The sequence below is a fragment of the Tursiops truncatus genome (assembly GCF_011762595.2).
Source record: "Tursiops truncatus isolate mTurTru1 chromosome Y unlocalized genomic scaffold, mTurTru1.mat.Y SUPER_Y_unloc_2, whole genome shotgun sequence".
Taxonomy (NCBI): Eukaryota; Metazoa; Chordata; class Mammalia; order Artiodactyla; family Delphinidae; genus Tursiops; species Tursiops truncatus.
This window is the reverse complement of record NW_022983137.1, coordinates 299,372-324,956: the sequence shown is the minus strand read 5'-3', so window position 1 is coordinate 324,956 and position 25,585 is coordinate 299,372. Positions and strand designations below refer to the sequence as shown.

The 25,585-nt window shown below is 39.6% G+C and overlaps 1 protein-coding gene across 2 annotated transcripts; it reads right to left on the bottom strand.

Annotated features, from left to right (window-relative positions):
- Positions 1-883: 883 nt before the first annotated feature.
- On the bottom strand, positions 884-16,790 carry LOC117310665 (ATP-dependent RNA helicase DDX3X). Of its 2 annotated transcripts, XM_033850375.2 has the most exons (19): positions 16,675-16,790; positions 16,104-16,196; positions 13,226-13,286; positions 11,790-11,837; positions 10,583-10,603; positions 9,617-9,746; positions 8,285-8,437; positions 7,770-7,869; positions 7,267-7,402; positions 6,185-6,270; positions 5,834-5,932; positions 5,592-5,752; positions 5,176-5,320; positions 4,935-5,079; positions 4,523-4,704; positions 4,329-4,446; positions 3,959-4,112; positions 3,554-3,684; positions 884-3,325 (listed from the first exon to the last, which is right to left on the bottom strand). In XM_033850375.2, exons 1-19 carry the CDS (start codon positions 16,678-16,680, stop codon positions 3,246-3,248), a joined length of 2,049 nt encoding a protein of 682 aa, XP_033706266.1. In that variant the 5' UTR covers positions 16,681-16,790; the 3' UTR covers positions 884-3,245. The 2 variants fall into 2 exon arrangements, with proteins under 2 accessions (XP_033706266.1, XP_033706267.1); XM_033850376.2 differs by lacking the exon at positions 10,583-10,603 and having other exon boundaries at positions 16,675-16,786.
- Between the last annotated feature and the right edge of the window lie 8,795 nt (positions 16,791-25,585).

Here is a 25,585-nt window from a genome sequence, read left to right as displayed (position 1 = left end):
TTCAGCAAGTCCTGTTTGGTCAGTTAAGAAAAATACACCCCCCTCCCTTTGTTTCTTTCCTCTATTCCCCCCCACCCCGCCAGCCTTGCTCCTTGGGTATATTACATTCCCATTTGCACATGCATTCAAAGTAACTGAATTCAGTCTCTCTTCCACACTGCAAGACCCCACATAGGCCCTCTTAAATAGTCTTCTTTACTCTCTTTAACAAATGTCATGAATAATTTAACATAACCACAACCTGGAAAAAACCCAGGTGTGTTCAGCACACAACAGAATTCAATATAGCAGTTAGACCAAGACAGCTCAGACAATATTTTATCTCAAACATGTAATGCTGAGTGTAAAAAACTGTATAAGAATTTAAACTGATCTCATTTACAGGATGTTTAGTAACAGTCAAAAGCCAGTCTACAGCGTTAGAATTAAGGATACATGTGAGGTTAGATCTAAAGCTTAAAAAAAAAAAAAATTTCATAAAGCTATTGCAATGTTATATTAAACTGGTTTGGTTCTTTAACAGTATCTCTTACTTGGTAGTGGCTGCAAGCATCAGTGTGTGGTAATAACGATTTATCAGCCAACAGAAGGAACCAAAGTTGGACATTGGGAACCTCTGCCATCTCTGTTATATGTTCCAATTAATTCTTGATCCTTAAATAGATCAGTGGGATTTATAATAAAAATCCTGTTTCTCTATATCCCTACCTTACACCACCTTCATTTATTCAAATACTTAAAACACAGGAATACTACTTGTTTCATGAAGAAGTATTTCACAAATGGGTTTGGCAGATAACCAAAAAATATCACTTTCAAACTCTTCAGGTTGAGAGCACAGATTCATTTCTACCTCTCATTAAGCCACAACTGACAACAAAGATTGTATTCAACTCTTTATTTTAGTAAAATCAGAAAAAACACAGCACATGCAGTGCTAGCATCTAAAACTAATACTTTAAGCAGTTAATAAACTTACAGTGACTTAAGCGCTTTGATATTTACATTCATTCAGCAAATTTATTTCTTATTTACTGAAAATATTGCTGGCTGACAAAACAATGTAGAAGTCACTGATTATGGCAATACACAAAGATAACCACACATCTGAGAACTACAATTTGCCAGACACTGACAACCAAAGCAAACAAAGTATGTACTGAATAAAACTCTGAGAACCTTTGAAAAAGTGGACACTTCATACCAGTGTTTAGAAGTGTTTCGTTAATATTTTAAGACAGAGGTATCAAAACCTTGGCATGTTGTAATTTCAAGTTGCCAATTTTGCCTTAAATTTTGTCAGAAAGTTACAGCTACCTACATTGCCAATGCTGGGTCTGCTTAATTTGACTCAAGTTCAATAGGACTTAACATTAAAAGCTCACACTACCCTGAAATATTTTATTTCACATACGGTGACATTCAACATTCAAGTGCCAGTGTTTTTGTACTTTTGGTCAAGTTTCTTTAAACTTCCAAAGAATCACTTTTAGGCTTACAAAAATAAACATTTGTCAAAATGTTCAATAAATATTACACAAACTAGCAGCAAAAAGTATCTAAAATCTGTCGTGCGCAAATAGTTTTCTTCTCAACTATCATTCCATGGTCCCAAATAAAATTTTAGAATCTAGTTCTTACCAAGCTGCGTTCAACAATTTCCAAGAGACAAAAATAAGACTGGAAATTTAAGGACACGCACACAGACATATATATAAAATTCTCTGAACGTGCAATAAAATAAGTATTCTGTAAAAATGTATGGGCAAAATGTACAAGAGTCTAAATCTATACTAGTTGAAATAGCACCGTAACGACCTCAATACTGTCAAGTGCACCTACAATCAAGTTTTAGAACAAGGCACAATACACTTGAAAATCTATTGCACTTTAAGAAATTTTTGCCTTCTGAAGCCATTGTAAAGATTTGCCTATAAAGATCACTACATTCCAACCACAAAATCAGCACAGAATTCCAAGTGGCAGAGGCATTTTTAGTTGGTGAACAATCATCTTTGGCCAAATTTAGCAGAAAGTGACTATAAATACAATGGAAACCTATGCAACTAAAATACATTAAAACTGCACTATATAGAAATGACACCTTGCACAGTTTAGTACATATTTGCAACCTGTGTGATCTCAAGGATTTCAGTGTTTGTTGTTACTCTGATTTACAAACTCTACAAATGTAAGTCATTTTAACATTTCAATGCAGCCTAAACAGAATAAAGAGAACCTGCATTAAAATAAAAGCCTGCTGCACAATCCCTCCTGCTCATATCCTGTTTACCAAAAAACATCAACACTAGCATGCATTAAAGACCAAAATCCAAGCAGGCCCTTAAAAGGACTGGTCACTGGCATGGTCAGCCATTTTACCATCTCAATTTTATTTAAAAACATCTAATTAGATAAAAATTTCTGCTAAACACTTTTGTTATCCAAACTTTTAAACTTTTCCTATAATGTGCCCACATTTGCCTAGCTTAGAATAACCTAAACATTAATAGAGGAACTGCTGTATTTACTTGCATTAACTTCGAAGAGTGCTTTGAAAAACATATGGATGTATTCATACATGCCACCTCATCATGACTGGAACGGCTTATTTAAAGCCTGCAAGTGCCCATCCAGGATAGAGTGAGCAAGTCAGAACTTCAACTTAGTACAGGCTGCCATATTAGAAACTAATTCTGCTGTAAGATGTTTCCCTCCCCACTCTGTAAGTTATCAAAAAGTCCTAATGCAGGATACCATCCAAGATTTTTTCTTTTTAATATCTACGGATAAACTGATGATCCCTGTTAAGTTGTATCACACCTCTGCGCCAAGGTTTGATTTTAGACCAAGTTGAGTGGATTTACTTTGTCAAAACAATTGAAAACTCAAGCATTACTGAGACAACAGGACATCAAAATAATAAGTTGCCTAAAGGTTAAGTCACAGTATATTAACAAACAAATGATCCTCAGTCATAAAATTATAAATGCAGTTTGGGATGGAAATAAGCAGGAGGGGAGTTAATCCAAACTACAGCAATTAAGTTTTCACACCAACTTTTAATACGGTTGTTGACTGTTACTTTCTTTTCTTCCCTTGGCTTTGAGCTCCCTTGAATTTTCAGGAGAATCACAGTTGGTAATGTACTGCTAGTTCTTGAAGCTACACAGTATAGTCTGGCTAAGTTACATGTGGTTTCCATAATAGTTTTTTCAAAAGGATGACTTTGCTGTGAAGCGGATTCAGTTGCCCCACCAGTCAACCCCCTGAGAACTGCAATTTCCTCCGTATCCATCACTACTGTAGAAGCCTCCATAGCCACCTATCAAGAAATGTTAAAACAGACAAATTAGGTCAGCCATTTTAAGTATCTTTTCTCTTGCTTCTCAACTACTTTAATATAAGCCTAATAAAAAAGGATGAACTCTTAGTGTTGGTTTTTGTGTTCTCTGAAATAAAATTTCTCCAATAAATTACACTTTGAAAAACAAGGAGAGGGCGGGGAGAAAGCCCTTGCCAAAAAATAAAAGGGGAAAAAAATTAACATTACCTCCACCAAATCCTCTGCTGCTGCCATGACCACCTCCACCACTGCGGCTGCTGCTTGCATTACTACTAAAGCTAGAACTGCCAGAACCGCTACTTTGTCGATAGTCTCGGGCACCAAATCCGCCACTGAATCTGTTATTACAAGGAAAAAGATTATGTGGTGGTTTTACAAATACAAAATTGAATTAAAATGACAATTCCCACGCCTAAACTTCCCAATTCTCAGTTTCAACTCAACTTCCTCTGATAGCGGTTCTGACATCTAACTACTCCATGACAACCTTTCTAAAAATATCCCATGCCCAAAGTATGTAAGTAGTGGTAGTGTTTTAGTTATTAAACCTTGGACATAACTTCTTGCCCCAAACAAGTAATATTAATAATGAAGGTTCAAAACAATCTGTACCTCTTAGAACGCCCACGATTGCTACCCTTATACTGGTGTTCATAAGCCATATTTTCTAACCAAGATGGCACTTCTTGTTTAGCTTCAACAAGAAGATCCAACAAATCCTTTGTGATATTTATATTTCTTTCATTGAAAAATGACGTGGCAAGACCTACAAGAGTCCAAAAAAAGTACAATAAGTCTAGGCTTCCATAATCATATAGAACATTAATTACAACACAAAAATATTATAATGTGCAATATAATCAAATTACAAACTAAAACAAAAACTTCTAGATGTCTAACATCTGATGTCAGCTTTCCCTTTAAAGTAATGTTCTAATGTTTAAATCTCTGTGTTAAACCATCAAGCAACTGAACACTTTACCAAGATTTCCTACACGTCCTGTACGGCCAATCCGATGTACATACTCCTCAATATCACTTGGCAAATTAAAATTGATAACATGTTTCACATTTGAAATGTCTAGTCCTCTTGCTGCCACCTAAAAAAATAATTTTTGTTAAAATACAGCAATACTCAAACATGTTTAACTGAAAATAAAATTAAAATATACACACAGCGGTAGCCACTAGAATCGGGCTTTTTCCTGAGCGGAACTGGTGAAGGGCTTCCTCTCTATCTCTCTGTGATCGGTCCCCATGGATACTGGTACAAGCATATCCTTCATGGTATAAGAAATCCTCCAGAGAATCAGCACCCTTTTTGGTCTCCACAAAAACTAAAGTCAGTGAATTCTTCCCTGAAAAATTATATAAAATGTTTTCTTTATTAATAGCAACTTTGCATCACAAGTATTAACTGGTTTGTTAGTTCTCTTTGCACTCAGTAAGGATGCACATGGAGATAATTAAAAATAAGCTTGGTTTTAATGATTTGAAAAGTGGGCAAAGGAAGGGTAGGGTACAGGCTCAAGAAATCCAAACAGAGTCTCTTCTTTATACCTAACAATATTATTATTCATAATTTTACCTGTTGCATTTAAGAGGTCAAGCAGAAATGACCGTTTATCTGACTCTTCTACCCAAACTACTTTCTGTGTGATGTTCTCAGAGGTAGAGCCAACTCTACCTACGGCCAGAAATATATATTCATCCAAGAAATCACGAGCAAGCATCTGGAAGAGGGAAGAAGGTGTCATTTTCTACTTTGTTGAAAACTGTCTGTTAATTTATCACTTACAAACACAAATATTCTAAAAAAAAAGAACTACCTGAATTTCCTTAGGAAAAGTAGCACTAAACATCATGGTGTGGCGGACACCCTTGGGTGGCATAGTATCTTCTTCAACTATACGACGTATTTGAGGTTCGAACCCCATATCCAGCATCCTATCAGCTTCATCCAACACTAAGTATCTGTTATGAAAAAGACACAGTTAAGAATTTGATGAGAAACTGTTGACTATAGTTGTGTATGTAATTAATTACGCTAATATAGTCATTTTAACATTCTAGCTTCATAATTTAATACATGTGAAACACAGATAGAACACATAACCAAATTAGCTGTTATTTGATTCTGTTCCAATGAATCACACAGGTTAACTCTAATACTAATAAAATACTACGAAACTGACACTCACTAACGTAAACATTAGTTACAAACCATATATAAAAATTCACTTACTTGCAGAAATCTAACCCAATCTTTCCTCTTTCCATCATATCCACCAGGCGACCTGGAGTGGCGACTAACAAGTGACATCCACGTTCTAAGTCTCGAATCTGCTGACCAATATCAGCACCACCATATACCACACAAGGACGAACTCGAGACCGGTATGAAAACTACAAGCAATAATTTATTGTTTATAAAAACATCACTAGAATCAATGAAAAAGGCAATAATCAGTAAAAATGCATATTTACTTTTCTGGCTTCCTCATAGATCTGTACAGCCAATTCTCTAGTTGGGGCTAAAACCAAGGAGATTGGATATTGTTTACGGCGTCCATACCTTCCATTTTCCTAAGAAGTAAGGACAATTTATACATTAAGCTCAAAGACTCAAAACTCAAGACTCATTTCTGAAGTTCATGACAGCAAAATCCCCTCTGTAATTTAAGGATTACACCCAAACAGGTGTTTTCCTTGAGTAAATAGATTGAAAAGGAAATAAAGTATGTTTGGCTTCATTTAGAAAGAACGGTGCCAACAGATTATCTACAAAAATTTTTCTAAGCAAAAACTATTTATTTTATAAAGGAACGGAATCTTTACCTTCACAGCCTTCAAAGCCTCGCCTGGACCATCTGTATAAATTTGACTCAAGATGGGCAAAAGGAATGCTGCAGTTTTTCCAGACCCTGTTAGAAAATACTGCCTTATTACATTTGAATAGTAATTAAAGTATTCTAAATGCCCTTTTAGTGAAAAAAAAGAATTATTTTCTGCCTAATTTTCTGAAATATATAGCATATTTATACAGCTAAGCAAAGAATGCCAAATGATTTCTGTTCTCCATTTATAACAATGCAATCAACGTACACTTCTCTGCAATTTAATCTGTACAACACAAGAATTTTTCTTCTAAAATGGCATCAACTTCTATTTCAATACTTCCTTGTGTTATTTGGTAACTGTCAGAATGTCAGCAAACTTTCTGAAGAGTCTAATAACAGAGGACTTTGCAGGCCATTCTGTTACTTTGCAAAATAAAAACCATGGGTACTAATTACTGTACTAGAACTTTGTTTTAAAAAACAGGTAATAGTGTTGGCCCAAAAGTCACAGATATAAATGACATAATTTATTTCTTTAAAAAATATTAAAAATAACAAATGACTGAAATTTATATATTTATATATACATACCACTATATAAAAAGATACTCAATACATAAGTTTAAGATTTGCCATCTTTTAATTACGCCAAATTCTGATAGAGGAGTAAACACTACCTCAGCCCTCTTATTTCCTAATTCATGAAGTACTAGGGGATGGGAGGCACCTCCTCCTTTCCCTGTCCACATTTTTATGAATCATAGACTCTTGGCTCTTCCCTGATTTTGGATTTCCTATTCCAATTATTGTTAACTTTCTCTGCAGTGAATTCACAGGAGGGGAAAATTATGAATTCAGTGGAGAGAATGCTAGCAATATTAATTGGCTGATAATGTGCTATAGAATTCCCAAGATGCCCCAATGAAAATACAAGTTTCACCCAAAGGATCCAAAGACATAAGAGACATCCCCAGCTAATCTTTACCTGACTCTAAATCAGACTAAATACGGGACTCAGGCCTCCCTACATAATGTACTGTTTTTAAAGCTAGTGAAGTTATTCTTCATTAATGAGCTTACCTGTTTGGGCACAAGCCATCAAGTCTCTTTTTCCTTTAATAATAGGAATGGCATGTTTTTGCACTGGAGTAGGACGAGTGTAATGAGTAAGCTCAATGTTACCCATGATAATTTCTCCCATCTCAACATCACTGAACTGTCAATGAAATTTAACCAGGTTAATCAAATACATATAAAACTAGAAATGCCTTATGTTCTACTGCAGTTTATGTGTTTTATGTTAACATTAGAACGTAAGTAACCAGCCAAATGTCTATTTGTGGTTAAATGTATAGTTGCTTTGGATTTTATGTTAAAGTATCAAGGTATTTTTAAGAAAGTGGACTCCTGAGGGATCTAATCTACAACAAAGCAGTTTTGATTTTTTTTATATTTGACGCATTTTCTGTTTTAGGATTACTCAAAATGGTGACATTAATCTCAGTCTCTCCTTTTTCATAACCCAATGAAATTTTTAGCAATAATTTTAAAGAACAGTTAAAAAGTGAAACAAAACAACTTACACTTTCAATATGTGGAGGACAGTTATTGCCGGTTGCCTCTACTGGTATGTCATCGTATTTCTCAAAGTTAATCCCAGTGTTTCCTCCAGAAAAGAGTTCCCTGAAACCAAATCTTTACTACATATATCATACTATGTGGTAAGTTTCATATCAACAACTTACTGCTCCAGGGACTTCCCTGGTGGTGCAGTGGTTAAGAATCCGCCTGACAATGCAGAGGATATGGGTTCAAGCCCTGGTCCGGGACAATGCCACGTGCCGCAGAGCAACTAAGCCCACGCACAACTACTGAGCCTGCGCTCTAGGGCCCACGAGACGCAACTACTACAGCCTGCACACCTAGAGCCCGTGCTCCGCAACAAGAGAAGCCACTGCAGTGAGAAGCCCGTGCACTGCAACAAAGAGCAGCCCCCGCTTGCTGCAACTAGAGAAAGCCCGCGCACAGCAACGCAGACCCAATGCAGCCAGAAATAAATAAAATAAAATAAAAAACCAAAACAAAACAAAAATCTTACTGCTCCAGGCGTTCACTTGGTGGAAGTGGTTTTGACCAATCGTCTTCATCTGACTTGTGACACCAACGACTGCGTCCACTACGTTCAAATTTGCCAAAGCCAGTTCTGTCACCACGACTGCCAATACCATCATTCCGTTCACGATCATCAAACCTAAACAGCACAAGCAACTGATCAGAATAGTCATTTGGCCAATATCATATTATCATCTCTCCAGAAACATACTTGCACATTAGTAATTGAATTGTTGGTCACAAGTAACTTTCAAAGATGCCAACAATTCAATACTGGGTAACTTATTTGTGAAATAAGACTCTCTAATTAACCTGTGGTTATGTATAATTTATACATCTTTAATTAAAAAGCAGAGGAATAGGGCTTCCCTGGTGGTGCAGTGGTTGAGAGTCCGCCTGCCGACGCAGGCGACACGGGTTCGTGCCCCGGTCCGGGAAGATCCCACATGCCGCGGAGCAGCTGGGCCCGTGAGCCATGGCCACTGAGCCTGTGCTCCACAACGGGAGAGGCCACAACAGTGAGAGGCCCGTGTACCGCAAAAAAAAAAACAAAAACAAAAACAAAAAAAAAAGCGGCGAAATAACATATTAATGTCAACTAAGTTGTATCTGGCTATATACAAGTGACCAGACTAAGGTTTTTTTTTTTTTTGGTGGTGTGAGGGCCTCTCACTGTTGTGGCCTCTCCCGCTGTGGAGCACAGGCTCTGGACGCGCAGGCTCAGCGGCCATGGCTCACGGGCCCAGCCGCTCCGCGGCATGTGGGATCTTCCCGGACTGGGGCACAAACCCGTGTCCCCTGTGTCGGCAGGCAGACTCTCAACCAGTGTGCCACCAGGGAAGCCCAAGACTAAGGTTTTTAAGAGTTTTAGTCCTATTTGCATAAAACAGTATAGGACTAACGGGATATTAAGTTCTTAAGATCAATATATCACACTTGTGCAATGATTATGATTAAACTACAATAAACTAAACTAAAACTGGGTAAACTACTATAGAGAAACCATTAAAAAAATAAAATTAACATTCATTACATCAAGTAACCATACTCTTACTGCCTGTAATTCCTGTTTAACAGATTAAACTTAGTAAACTTTTGTTTAAAATCTCATCTATAGCGGGACTTCCCTTGCAGTCAAGCAGTGGTTAAGACTGCACTTCCACTGCAGGGGACGTGGGTTTGATCCCTGGTCAGGGAACTAAGAAAATCTTATCTATAATAGGATGGTCTGTTAATGAAAAGAATGAGAACACATCAAACTAAGAACTGATTCCTCAATTGCTACTATATACACACTCACAAGCTGAGAATAACTTACCTTCCCCTTGATCCACTTCCTCGATCACTGAAGTAACTACACTTTCCTCTTGAATCTCGAGACCCGAAACTGCTGTAGGCATCCTTGTCTTTACTACAACTCCACTCTGAACTGTCCTTATCATAAAATCCTTCCAAAAGAAGTAAAAATTAGAGAAGGTGACAATACTTTTACAAGATTCCAGTCTTTTCAAAGACATAGCCTTCCTTTATCTTATCCTTGTGGGACCAAGGGTCATTGGAATTATTATCAAAACACTGGAAAAGAGAACCAAGATTGAGATAATTATTTTGATTTAACAAACAGAGTTTTCCTACCTTTAATTCTCTTTTCCATTAAGAAATTATTATATTAAGCAAAGTAACCTCATGGAATAAGAGCAATGTACTGAATGAATACCACCCCTAAGAGGGTAATAGTTTACATGAAACACAAGTATACTACTGATACGTTACATACCATTATCATACTAATAATTTAAGATTCATTCTTTTTAAATGTCAATGTTTGCTATCTACCAAAACCAATAAAATAGCTTACTCTAAAGTGATTATTTTAACAAGACTGTGTGACAAGCCCCCCTTTTAAAGATATGACTGCTCTCAAAGGAATGCCAAATCCACCCCCTCCCCCAATTTTTAACCTCAATGGCAGTAGTTAGACCAGCTCTAAGTTAGTTTTTCAGTTATGTCCCATCCCTAAATATTAATCTCACAAACGCTGAATACAAAAGTAGGTCAACTTAAAATATACGCTATATGGCATATATAAATTTCAGAATTCCCAACTAAATAAAACGTTATTCTGTTTCAGGTTAACCAACAAAATAACAGTTCGTATAACTGTTACCGTGCTCTGCATTTATGTATACTATTATCAAATCCTAAGAGTCCAACAACATTTTCCCAACTGTAAGTTTAGTGAGAACCAAGTACACCAAGGAAAAAAGAAAACTCCTGTCCTTGCCTGTTTTCCCTCTGCACATGTCTCCAGGCACATCACAGATAAATAAAAGGAAGGTGACAAAAAGTTAGCTCACTCAACAAATGATTAAGTTGAGAATTTAACTAGATTCATACGTTTCTTTAAATATTCTGAAGTTTACAAGTTAATGAAGTTACTTTCTCTCTGCTTTATAGCTCCATCATGAGCCAGCCAAGTGACGAATGGTCTTTGCTAAGTGGAAAAAAAGACTGTTAGATTTTTAAGGTCTCTTCCATTTAACTTCCTAAGATGCTGGTAGTACTCCCCCTTTGAAGCAATTACACCTTAGATACAATTCCAGCCAAATATTCTGAGGAATACCCATGATGAAAGAAACTGCAGTTACACTGAAAAAAGAATACTCTTATTACCCAACCGATGTTCCAGTAGACATATACAGACTTAAAAGTCTGCAGCTGGCAACAACAGACTAAATATGGAGGCACCATGCCCAACCACAAGCTAGTTATTTCCACCCTTCCCACCCCTGCACCCCACCCCTTCTTTATCCACCACCTTTTGGCTTCAAATAGTTTTCCTGACTTTTCCTTCTCTTGAAAATTTCAGGACACCCGTGTTGGTTAATATACAGCACTCAAATCATCATCACAACAGTATGTTCCTAATAACTTAATCACTCTACATTAAAAACTTAATACTGAAAGACACCAGGTGTTTTAATAACATTTCAAACAAAATCTTTCAAATGAAGGAGTTCAGCAAAAAGGTGAGACCAGACTTCTCTAACCTACTGAGTGTGCACAAAGATGCAATCCTGCAATTCCCAACTACTCCGCAATAACCCCATTTTCACTGAGGCAACATTTTAAGAGCAAAAAGTAGGACTTGTTTTGTGGTCTGTTTTACATAATAAGGCATCCCCAGATATACAAACACACCTCTTTCAGACTGAAATCAGGCTATCAACGTTTACAAAGAGATGAAAAGCACTAGTAAAACTAACAGTTTGGGCTCAAAACTAGTTAAAAGAAATAAGAATTACACATTATGCAATATTAGATGAACTCTTTCAAAGTTAGGAAGTGCTAGTTCTTAAAAACAGAAAGCAGCACTGGGTGGGCAGGGGGAGGCATGTGTATACACTTCCCAAAGTTATCTCATTTTTCCTTCTTTGACTAACTTTCAAAACACAGAAAAAGTTGAATACTAAGTTGCCATAACCACTTACCTTTAGATGCTTCCCTGTTCCTTAAGTGAGGAGGTATATAGCGCCCTTCTGTAAGAAAATATAAAGTTAAAAGTTTATCATATCCTTTAAAACACAGCTTTTTGCAAAAACGTCTATTAAAAAACTAGTCCTAGGGCTTCCCTGGTGGCGCAGACCTAATCCTAAAACCAAATACATTTCAGTAGCTACTAGTGGTTACTCAAAATTTTTAAAAAGCTCTGCTCTTTCAATAAATTATTACATGAATTATAACCTTTAACTAACAAATATAACCATTAATATATACAATAAAACTGGATACTAAGAGAAAAAGGGTATGTACTAAACCAACCGACCAAGAGGCTTTGTTTCCATTTCAATAATATGAATACTAAACTTATAATAAACACTTGACAGCTGTAAAGGGAAAACATTCTGAAAAGAAACTGATAGAAAATCCAAATTGCTAACTTAATTAAGTATTCGAAACTGTCTACTGGTGGAATTAAATCCTTTTGATATTCATACAACAGCAAATAAGATTTGATATAAATTAACCAGTCTTGAACAGGCTTTTCAGGGTGCACCAACTACTCTCTTGGAAATCTGGGTCCAAGGTGAAATCTGCTGCCACATAACAGAACACCAACTTCCTGTCCCTATCCACCTAACTGTGACACTAATGTCTAACAAGTAGCAAGTAAATAAAAACAATCCAGAAACCCCACTCTCCTCCAAAGATTTAACTTCTTTTCAAAAAAATTTAATAACATGGCTAACATAGAATTTAACATTTTAAATTCTAATTACTACCCAAGAATCAGTAGAGCCAAGTTCCATCTGTTCTCCAAAACCAGGCTCAGGTTCTCCAGGGGGAATGAACAATACCTATAGCACACAAGTCTACAGGTTCCCTTTATCAGGTTTAACACATTTCAGGCCAATTCACAAGAGGGACTGACATATCCCCACCTCTGTATTTGGCCAGGATTCATACTGGGCATAATTGGTTTCCTAAAAGTGTGACTATTACATAAACTTTCTTCTGAATGATTATGTTTCCACTGGAAAACAACCAGTGTCATCTTATCCGAACATGCCAAAATACTTTATAAATTCATAGGGCAACAGAACATTTATTTATTTATCTATCTATTTATTTATTTAGCGGTACGCGGGCCTCTCACTGTTGTGGCCTCTCCCGTTGGGAAGCACAGGCTCCGGATGCGCCGGCTCAAAGGCCATGGCCCACGGGCCCAGCTGCTCCGCGGCATGTGGGATCATCCCGGACTGGGGCACGATCCCGCGTCCCCTGCATCAGCAGGCGGACTCTCAACCACTGTGCCACCAGGGAAGCCCCCGGAACATTTTTTAAATTTAGACTTAGTAAATAAGTTCAATGAAATATTAACATTAAGCTCTAATAAAGATTCTAAATAAACAAAAATTTTACTTACTGCTTGCTGTACTTCCTCCTCCACTCCGATTATCAGGGGAGTTCAGGTCTAGACCAGAAAACTAGGTGAACAGAGATATTAATAGCTCTTACATGCTGACACACTACACTAAGGGAAAAATCAAGCACAGACAGCATTACAAAAGACAAATCAGAAGTCCTAAATTCTAGTCCCACCCTCTAGCATTTACTAGCCAGCTGCTCCGTCTGCTTTGTTTTTAAGAACACAAGTCTATAAATTATGGCAAATGCAAAAGGTAGGACTTGGGTGCCAAGTAGTACACCAGTATAGATAATTCAAATACATTCACTCAAAACAAGCTGTCCCTCTAACAGTCTTCCATAGTAAAATCTCATCAGTTACCAAAACAAATTTTGTTACCATTTTCTCAGAGCCACTGGTTTCCTCAGTGGCATTATTTTAAGCCTGAATAGTATACCTGAAAAATGTTACAGCAACCTTAAAATTCTTTGATTTCTTTATTCCCTAAAGACTGTAAATTAAAAAAAAAAATTTATTTATATTGAAGTATAGTAACTGTTTTTAACTCCAACAAATTCCTAAGCAGCAACAGCACCGCTCATCATTTAGTGAGCACTGTGTCACTTATCACTGAATCATTTAATGCTTGCCACATCATGAAGACAATATTTGTATCTCCCATTTTAGAGATAAGTTCAAAGAGACTGATGGTCAGTTGGCCCAAATGACAATGTTTTTACAAGATAAGTATCTTTAATCTCAATTCCTACCTGTCCCTTTACACTGATGGGTTTCAATACTATAGAAAAAAGGTTATTTCACTTAACTGCATTTCATAAGAACTAACCAAGAAATAACCAGAAGTAGTGAAAAATTATATATGCCAAAATAAATCTTAAAAAGTACAAAAGATCAAGGAGCAATACTGACACCTGTTTGCAAAGGAAATCTGCTATACAATAATGTTTATAAATACTACTTTAAAAGTTCAAAATTAATATTACCAAATTTACATGCGTCTTCAATCAAGATACTACTTTTCCATCTCGAATTTGGTTATTACTAAATTCTAACGGTCCAAAGGGTATAGTTTATGAAAAATTAAATGGATCCCATCTACACAGAAAATACTACAAATGTGATTGCCTGTACTCTTGGTATCAGATTTTCAACTTTCACGCTCTCTTTAACCTATCAAGTTTCAGCTCAGAATACTGCAGGCGTTGATAACCGTATCTTTAGGGGAAAAATACCCTCAAAGAAGAATGCTGTGAAATCCCTCAAATTGTACTACTTATAACAAAAATAAAATTTGGGATAAAGTACTGCCATTAGGCTTTAACGACAATTTACGAGTTCATAGAATATTAAAGGCTTTTGCCCTAAATCAATTCTCACTATTAAACATGGAAAACAGAAGCTGAGATAAGGTATTCACTTAAGAGTCGAAGCGACTGATGCAGAATTTCCCAGGACCTAACACCGCAAAAATGAAATGAGGCTCTCCTGCTGGCGCAGTGGTTTAGAGTCCGCCTGACGATGCAGGGGACACGGGTTCGTGCCCCGGTCCGGGAAGATCCCACATGCCGCGGAGCAGCTAGGCTCGTGAGGCACGGCCGCTGAGCCTGCGCGTCCGGAGCCTGTGCTCCGCAACTGGAGAGGCCACAACAGTGATAGGCCCGCGTACCGCAAAAACAAAAATAAATGGAGATTTCCCGGAAATGGAAAACAAGCCTGTAAGAAGAGCCTCACTCTTCTTAGATCCCGTATTCTCTTCCAAATTCCCAGCACCTCAAAGGAAAGCACTGTATTTAAAAAGAACAGGTCCATGGCCCTGCCATATTTGAATGTTTGTAAAGTCAGAAAGAAGAAAGCAGTAACAGAAAGTTAATCTTCGCTGCGAATCCCCTTTTCTTGTCCCCCCCCCCCCTTTTTTCAAAGTCAAACGCATAACCTGAGAAGACGTACAAGACAGTACGCCTCACGACGGAAGAGAGTACCACCCTCGGGTTAACGGCCATTCTGTGACTCTTTTTTAATTAAGTAAATGTAATACAGCAAATCCAGATCCCTAACCTCCCAGAAGCCTCCCCGCCGGCGTCCAGTTTCTATTACATCCAGACAGCAGTCAACGGAAAAAGCGGCGGCCATTCTTCACCCCCTTCCCACTACCCTTGCCAGCTCCTCTGTGTCACAAAACTTCCCATTCAGGGAACACGGCCTCGTCGTACAGAGCACTCACATCCGCAGTACAGAGACAGAAGGACCGCGGCGGAAACAGCAACAAAACAGCTGTTTTTTTTTTTTCTCTAGTGAAAACGTCCGCTAGGGTCCCGCAGGCACAAATTACGGAGCTTGGGCCTTCTGTGAGCGGAGACCCCAGCGCCGCATGGTCGTGGGAACCAAACAAAGGAGGCCGCCGCCATAACCCCTAGAGCAGGCCACGTTCCCCCCCGCCCCCACTCAGTGTCCTCAATCCACCCTTCACCTATACGTCAACGACACCTTTGGGCCTGAAATCAGTGCCGTCCATCGAGAGCCGAACGCCCTTGACACAAAAACAATGGTCCAACTTCGCTCACCTCCCTCCATCACTAACCCGTCGGTTCTAGCACATGCGCGCCTCTGCTACAATCGCAAGCACATACAAAAGCCGCCATTACGCGCTGCCCTGGTTTAACAGCTAGACCAGAGTGCTACCAATTCGTTTTTTTCTCCACGCCTGCTCTACATGCTTTAATTCAGTCTTCTCCCCCGTTTGCCCACAGTCCAACCACGGCCAAAGGAACCCAGCACGAGTAAGATGAAGGTGGCTAGTTAGCACTGCACCATAGGCCACGTTAAGCCAAGGAAGAGCTCCAAATATGAAGGCCTAGATAGAAACATTTTGGCTCACCTGCTGGTCCAGCCCGCGCTCATTTCCCGACACGTGACTCATGCCTGAAGAGAAGCGAGAACTCCCGGTCTCCTGCTGCAGGTCTAGCGTATCCTGCCAGGCCGAAAGAGACCCCACGTCAGTACTTAAGCGGTGCGTCTTCCTCCTCCGTTCCCCAGGCCCGCCACCTACCGCTTCAACGCTACACTCACTTCTCTCCGGAAACCCTGTGCTCCTTTACTCGTAACCTCGCGAGATCTTCTAATCAGTCCCGTTCCCGCACCGCTCTCAAAATTCGCGAGAGCTTTATTTCCCCCGCCCTCGCCCAAAGTCTTGGAATCTCTGGGAACTAGCGAAAACTCGCGGAGTACCTCTTTCAATCACTGTGTGTGGGGGGGTTAAACATGACGCCAGTACACCGCAATCTTTCTCACCCTCCTCCTAGCTCTTTTCCCTGCTCCTTTCTCTAGCGCTCTGCCTTTCCCTTCTCTTACAGTTTGAGGAATCTGAACTTGTGTAAAATGTCTCCGTTCCACCTGACCCTCTCCCGCCTTTGGGAAGCTTCCCCAAAGTCGAAACTAGTCAGATATACCTGCATCTAAGAAGGTTGAGGGTCACTTGATCCCAGGTGTCGAGCGAGTTGTAGAGCAGTCAACGATGGCTTGAGTAGAATCGTCTGGCTGGGTGGGCGAAAACAGAGACTGGCAGACGAGCTAGGGGAGGGTAGATAGGAGTAGGAGAGCGGGAGGGGGAGGTAAGCGGAGGGGGAATTTGTAGCGCGGGCGGGCGGACGCTACTCGGCCACCGTGGCTTGGCCAGGAACCCGAGGCACCTCCACTTTGCAGGCAGCGACTGTGCCCTTCAAGCTCGTAGGTCCTCCGGGTGACGGAACAATGAAACAATTGTACGGTGAATGACGTCGGTGATGACAGACTTTCCCGGAAGGCCTCTCTTCACCCCTCCCCCACCGCACAGGTACTCACTTCGCAGCAAGTATTTGGTTTTACCCACTGGTTTAGGTACGGTGGCCGCTAGTAGTGCACCTCTCCAAAACCACAGGGCCCTGGGGGGTTCAGAGCTACATACACTGTCGAAACCCAACAGGCCCAGGGCTATTTGTGGATAGGGTTGCTATCAGCCTTCTGAACAAGTTTTTAAGTGATTGGACGTAGGCTCGTTATGACCCTCAGGCCGCTGCATTGGTTGTGATTTAGAAGGAAATGGGCTACTTTCACAGCAGGAATCGCTTCCTGTTGGAAGATTCAGCGCCATAGTCCCCTTAAATGGAAGAAAACGTTGACTACTGGGTCCCTGGTTTGAAGTGCAGGCTAGCTTATACTTAGTTCCTTAAAAAAAACGCTATTCCATTCTCATTACTGAAAAAAGAATAACTGCATGGTAGGCTCTCCTTTTAGGGTTCAAAAAGTTGTATTGTCAAAAAACACTGCCACAGAAACGCTTTTTACTTTTTCAATTAGAAAATGTAAATATTCAAAGGTGGTTGGAACAAGTTGCTTTACTGCTTTGTAAACTTGTAGGTGTAAGCTAAGTTAGCCCTTTTTATAGCAAACATTTTGTGACAACACTTCGACCATTATAAAATTAAATTCATAGATAATATAAATTAAACCCACAAATGAAGTTTCTCTGCAAAATGACCTAACTGTACTACAGAGAAATGTAAGGAAAATTATAATAAAATATTTAGTATGTAAATATCCTGCACTACTGAAACAGGAGGTAAGGGGGCAGGGCACAACTTCTAAAAAAAATGACATAGCCATTGTGGATATGACACAAACTAATTAGGCCCAAGATGGTAGAAGATTCGACTTCCAGTGGACCTAGAGCCTAATTATAGGCTCATTGTAATACCTTAGCATCTAAATGATATACCTACTGGCACCTTGACAGTTCAGAGGCTAACCATAAAAGGCCAAAAAGTGGGCACTGGCCCAATTCTTGGAAATCCCCACCCCTTCCCCCCAAATAGCTGGAATACTCCTCCCACTAATTAACCTATGAAATTACCCAGCCTGTGAAAACTAACCACCCTGTATTTTGGTGCCTCTCGCATTCTGAGACAGCCCACGCTCTATCTGTGGAGTGTGTTTCTCTCTAAATAAGTCCACTTCTTACCTATCACTCTGTCTCTCACTGAATTCTTTCTGTGATGAGATATCAAGAACCTGAGCTTCAGGGGGACTTCCCTGGTGGTCCAGGGGTTATGACTCCATGCTTCCACTGCAAGGGGTGAAGGTTCAGTCCCTGGTTGGGGAACTAAGATCCTGTGTGCCTTGAGGCACGGTCAAAAACAAACAAACAAAAAAACCCAAGCTTCATTAAGTCCTGAGACCAGGTGTGTGATCTCAATTAAAAGACAGTAGGGGACTTCCCTGGTGGCACAGTAGATAAGAATCCGCCTGCCAATGCAGGGGACATGAGTTTAAGCCCTCTTCCAGGAAGATCCCACATGCTGCAGAGCAACTAAGCCCATGCACCACAACTACTGAGCCTGCGTGCCACAACTACAGAAGCCCGCACGCCTACAGCCCGTGCTTTGCAACGAGAAGCCACCACAATGAGAAGCCCCCGCACCGCAACAAAGAGTAGCCCCCGCTTGCCACAATTAGAGAAAGCCTGCGCGCAGCAACTAACACCCAATGCAGCCAAAAGACAGTAGGGACTTCCCTGATGGCACAGTGGATAGGATTCCAAGCTCCCAGTGCAGGGGGCCTGGGTTCTATCGCTGGTCAGGGAACTAGATCCCACAGTTATGCCACAACTAAGAGTTTGCATGCCACAACTAAGGAGCCCTCGCTGCAACTAAGGGCCAGTGCAACCAAATAAATATTTAATAAATAAATAAAAGACAATAGGTTCTGGCTGGTTTTGAGTCAGCTGTGGGTTCAAGTCCCAATCTGGGTTTAGGTTGGGTTTGAGTCCTGGTACGTGGGTTCAAGTCCCATCTGAGTTGTGCAGTTTCACTACCACAATAAGGATAGTCAAGCACTTCTCCAATTCTGCCATGAAAACAAATAAAATGTGTTCAGAACTCAGGTACATAAACAGTGTTGCTATTGGTGATATTCTTTTCCAAAATGGTGAAAACAATAGAAATTTACCCTTTAATTATAATAGTAGCATTCCTGAAAACAAATCCCAATATGTTGAGACTAGTCAAAAATACTTTGTGTTTACAATCCTATAACCTACCCACATACTCATTTTAAATTATTTAAAGGTTACTTATAATGCCTAATACAATGTAAATACTATGTAAATAGTTGCTAGTGTGCAACAGATTCAACTTTTGCTTTTTGGAACTTTCTGGAAAAAAAATTTTTTATCCAAATATTTTTGATCTGTGATTGAATCAGAGGATGCAGAACCCAAGGATATGAAGGTGTGACTGTATATGTAAGGAAGTGTTCTGACAACAGGATTTTCACCATGTGAAAAGAACTGTTCATTGCATTGCAGGACAGCTAACATGCCTGGCCCCCATGCCTACTAAAATACCAGTACCCTTTGCCAGTCACTGCTCACACAAATTTGCACAATCCTCTCTTGAGAAACATTAGGTTTGATGATCTTTAGGGTCTTGTCCAACGCTGAGATTTATGAATTCATATTATGGAGCACTTTATGAGTTGTATCCTTTTAGTTTTTTGTTTCATGTAGACCAGGGCAAGTATGAAGCTGAGAGTCAGAAACCATGAGTTCTGGCAGCTCTTCTATCTGTATGTTCAAATTAGCGATAACAGAATTTAGTGACTACTGGGTCTGGGATTGATTTACTTTTGAGTAGTCCTGGAGTGCAGGTACTGTCACTGATGCACCTAAAAGTGATTTGAAAAATAGCGGTTTTCAGGACTTCCCTGGTGGTCCAGGGTAAAGAATCTACCTTCCAATGCAGGGGATGCGGGTTCAATCCTTGGCCAAGGAACAAAGATCCCACATGCCGCAGGGCAACTAAGCCAACGTGCCTGAAGTAGAGAGCCTGAATGCCGCAAACTACAGAGAGAAAACACGCACTCCAGAACTAGAGAAAAGCCCGCGCCACCGTGAAGAGCCCACGCCCACAATGAAAGATCCTGCATGCCTCAATGAAGATCCCGAGTGCCACAACTAAGACCCAACGCGGCCAAAAAAAAGAAAAGAAAAATAGTAGTTTTCCATTTTCAATTAACTCATAGACATACTCAGTTCCAAACAATTAGGATGATTTGCTAATCAATGTATTAGTAGTATCAAAATGAGAAGCAAAAGAGAAATCTTTGTGTTAAAATATATTCACTTTGCAAAAGAGAATACACCTGAGACAGCTAAATGAACCACCTTTTCATAGCCTCTCAAGTGACTTTACCATTAAGCAATATTCCACTCTAACATTTTACCATGTTCTACTGTAACTGCCTCTTCCCCTGGAAGAGTCTACCAAAGGAAGAAACCTGTCACTGTCAAATAAAAATTGGCACTTGCCATCTGCCTATATAAGGATTAAATCACAATCTATTGTAGCTGCTGACCTTCAACACCCCCTGAAAGGAGTTCAGGGTGGACATCAGGAATGAGGCACTCTGTGCTCTAGAAAATAACTAGGATAGCAGACCTTCAGATAGTTAGATATTTTCAGAAGACGATTTTATGAGCCCAATTCTTGTATCTCCTCATATCTAGAAAATCACTAAAATCCTTCATGGTGACCTCTGCTCCTTGTGACTAGCAGTAACCCTCATGAGACTAGCAGCAAACTTCTGCAAAAATATGTGCTTGATTGCATATACTCCCCCTTCACCAAAATCACATATATACTGAGCATCCCCCCTACCTCCTTGGAGCAGTTTCTCAGAGCTATCTGAGATGCTGTCTCCTGGGCTATAGTCGTCATTTTGCCCCCCAAAAAACTTAATTCACAACTCTCACATTTACTCTTTTTTTTTTTTCATATCACAATCCTAGCACTCCCCAGATGTGGCAGCCAATGAATTTTTGATTACAAGAGTATACCATGTCTTATGCAGTCACAATAAGGAGTCTGATAAAACATCTGTCTATACTCAAAATTCTGCAATTTTTTTTTTTTTTTTACTACGCTGTGATTCCAGTCTCTTAAGATAGATGTGATATTGGGACATGAAAGAGATAGGGATAACAAATAATTATTATAAAGATTATAAGGATTGATAATGATGCAAATAATGTACACAAACGACTCAAGCAACCAAAAACCATGCAGAATATTAGCTATAAGAAAAGGCATAGTAAAAGTTATCCCAAGAAGAAGAAATCTGTCTTTAATGAAATTCACTGTTGCCCTACAGATTGATACTTCTTTTAAGTATGTTAATTACAATCAAAAAAGGAAGGAACTCCCCAGTAAACAGAAGCATAGTAATAGGTATGCAAACAAAAAACAGATTCCTGTTGAGACTCACTTTACATTTTAAAGTGTAACTGACCTTTGGGTGCTGTCTTCTTGTATTTTGTGGGAAGGTGTAGTGACTTCCGATTAAAGCAAATTACATACAAATGCCTGATAAGACAATTAGAAGAATATAAGAATGGGCAGTGATTATAGATACTTGACCTGCAATATTGCTATAAACCCTTATTCTCAGAGAGTGAAATCTGAAACCGATAACACTAGAAGTATTTTAAGCAATTATACCTAATTATATTCTCAAATAGTAGGACCTGGCATGGAATTCACTTAACTTTTCATAAAGATGGAAAAATCAAAACTGAAATTATATCACAGGGCAATTTCTCCACTGTTAGTATTGTTGAAAATATTTTAAAACATGAGACCCAGTGAATTCTTGACTTTGTTTATGCAAATAAGTAATTGTTATTAAGAGAAATTAATAACAGGGAAACACTCTAAACTGGAGAGAAAGGGGCAAGGAAACTGTTTTGGCTTGATAAAGAAGATGGGAAATCTTCAGAGTGCTGTGAAGGGAGGTTACACATCTAGCCTCCAGGATTCCAGGCTATATCATAGGTAACAGGGACATCTGATGTAGAACTTGAAGACAGGCTATAACCTCACAAATGAGGGCTGAGTATCACTCCTATCTTACTTTATATTTATTTATTCATTTGGTTGTGTCAGATCTTAGGTGCAGCAAGCAGGATCTTTCGTTGTGGTGCTTGGCCTCTCTAGTTGTGGCCTGTAGGCTCAGCAGCTGTGGTGCAAGGGCTTAGTTGCCCTGTGGCATTTGTGATCTTAGTTCCCTGACCAGGGATTGAACCCGCATCCACTGCACTGGAAGGCAGATTCTTAAACACTGGACCACCAGGGAAGTCCCCACTTGTATTTTAGAATCAGATACTCTATACTTTATAAAAACAATTCACTCCTTTACACTTTTTACTTCGTTATTAGGAATTTATAGGGTTTTAAAATTTTTTTCAAGTTTTTGAAAATGTCTCTAGACATCTTAAGATTATCCAGCACAGCATTTTCTATTAAGAAATACAGAAGTGTATACTTAGGCAGGACTGAATCTTCTGTGAATTCTTCCCATATGCTGACAATACTAATGTTCTGAACAAACAACCAGGAAATATATATTAGGGAAATACAATTATGGACTGTCCATGAATAGCACAACTCACAGAATAGATGACACCTCCAGAAGCCAGAAGGAAAGCCAGAAGGGAAGGTGTTTGGAAGTCATATTTATTTTTTCTGGGAAGGTAAATTTTCAACTGCTTGCTGAATGTGGTTAACTTTATATAAAAATAGCAGCAGCATTAAGTGTTGCCAGGCACTGTTCTAAATGTTTCACATGTATACACTCATCTCATTCTCATAATATATCTGTAAAGAAGATACTATAAAGAAGATTCCCCATTTTGCAGGTAAGGAAACAAATGGACAGAAAAGTTACCAAAACATTTTCTACATCACAGAGCAAATTGGTGGTTTTGTTACTGAAGAAAGTTCCTGTGCCCAGCGCACAGTGAGACCAAATAAACCGAAACACTGCAGTTTGGAGCAGAGAAAGTCTTCCTGCAGGACCAAGAAAGGAGAACAGGCAGCTTGTGCTCAAAAATGCCAAACTCCCTCATGGTTTTAGGCAAAATTTGAGGTGAGGGCTGCAGGGTGTGTGACTTTCTTCTGATTGGTGGTATAAGTTAACAGGGTGATGTTCCAGGAATATTGTGCTCAGTGTGAAGTTACCATCCACCATCTGGGTGAAGAAGAACTCAGAGCTATTGTTACATATGTCCCTTGAGGAGAAGCCAGGGCGCTGCCCTATCCTGTACCTTTGTTTTTGCATTTACTCCTTTCCCTGATTAGGAAGTGTTTGAATCTATGCCCTGGAGCTCAGGAAAGGTCTAGGAGGCTGATTGAGGCCTATTTTCTACAAACAAGAAACAGACACGGAAAGGATTTGTATCCAGGAGTTACATACAGTCCTGCTTGATTTCAGCTGAGCAGAGGAATTCAAGCACAGGCAGAATAATTTCAGGACTTTTACAGTTTATCATTTAGCCTTGTGCCCAGTGTTGCTCAAACACTTTCAGTTCAACAGTGCCAGCAAAATTTATCATTTTCTCCAAAGCTACTTCCTCTTTTAGTCCTTATCTCAGATGATAGCTTCATCTTCACCAATACCCAGCCTCAGAACCTTGTACTGTTTTTTTCTTAAACTATGCTTATTTCATATCCACTAGCCACAAATAATTTCCTCCTTTATCATCATATGAATATCAAGTTAGTCTCCTTGTCTCATTGTTTAGCTCAGGCCTTTATTTAAACTCGACATTTATAATGAGCAGCTTCCCTCCCACCCCCATATACTGTTTTAAAACAGTATAAATGTTTATGAGTTCCTTTTGTGTATATTCTTAAAATAGTTCCATCATTACTCAACAGTGTTCTTGATTTCCTGAGAACCTCCTTATTGCTCTTTCTGACTCATATCTACCTCCTTTATCTCACTCTTTACATTTCTGGCAGAGTTTTTTCTTAACACAAAGCTCATTGTGAAACCACACAGCTCAGATGGGACTCAAATCCAGCCAAAAGTCAGATTGGGACTTGAAACCAAGGTCTTTTAATTAGAATCACTCACCTGGTGTCAATATTTACTGAAGCTTAGGTCCTTTATGTCTCATCACAGAAGGAATTCAGAGAAGCAAAGTGGTAAGCAAGAAGCAGATTTGTTAGCATAGGACAGTTGTGAGACATACGAGCGGGCAGGCAAGAGGGCTCTGCCCTGAGAACTATGTGGAAAAGCAGCTTTATTTAGGGAGATACACACTCTGTACGTAGAGTCTATAGCATCTGAGAAGGTGAGAAATCCTGGGAGATAACACATTTCATAAGCAGAATGCAAAGTATCTCAAAAGGTGAGAGAGGCCCCAAATTAGTTTTTATGGGCTGGGTAATTTCATAGCCTAAGGAGTGGGAGGATTATCCCAACTATTTTGGGGAAGGGGTAGGGATTTCCAGGAATTGGGCCACCTCCTACTTTTTGGCCTTTTATGGTTGGCCTCAGAACTATCCTGATGCCTGTGGGTGTGTCATTTAAATGTTGATATATTACAATGAGTGTATGATGAGGCTCAAGGTCCCCTGGAAGTCGAATCCTCCACCATCTTGGGCCTGATCTGTTCTAACCAGTTATGTAGTATCCTCAAAGGCTATTATCAGTCTTTAAGCATTGTGCCCTGCCCCCTTCCCTTCTGTCTCATTTGTACCACATTACTACTAGAAAACCTTTGATATCTCCCACAACATTCAAGATAATTCAAGATCTGGCTCCAAAGGAGCTCTCTGATTAAATTTTTTTCTATACTCTGATCATTTGCCATCCCTCTTGTCCACCTTGTCGCCAACTGGTACATCTACTACCATCGTTGCTGTTTCACATCACCTGTTCTGGACTGTTCAGTTTTTCTTGGAACACTCAGCATTTTCCTACCTGTATACTTTGTTCCCCTCCACAAAAGATGCTATGTTCTTGCCCCTCAAATTCCTACGAAGTCTTCAACATTCACACACGCTTTCCCTTCCCTGTGCTCCCACAGCCCTTCTGTATTTTTGTTTTTTTTAAAAAATAAATTTATTTATTTATTTATGGCTGTGTTGGGTCTTTGTTGCTGCGTGCGGGCTTTCTCTAGTTGCGGCAAGCAGGGGCTGCTCTTGGTTGTGGTGCGCGGGCTTCTAATTGCAGTGGCTTCTCTTGCTGTGGAGCATGGGCTCTAGGTGCACGGGCTCAGTAGTTGTGGCTCATGGGCTCAGTAGTTGTGGCTCACAGATTCTACGTGCCACGAGTACAGAAGTCTGCGTGCCACAAGTACAGAAGCCCGCGTACCTAGTGCCCGTGCTCCGCAACAAGATAAGCCACAGCAATGAGAAGCCCGCGCACCACAACAAAGAGTAGAGCCCGGTTGACACAACTGCAAAAAGCCCACACACAGCAACGAAGACCCAACGCAGCCAAAAATAAAGAAATAAATTTAAAAATAGAAAGAAAGAAAAG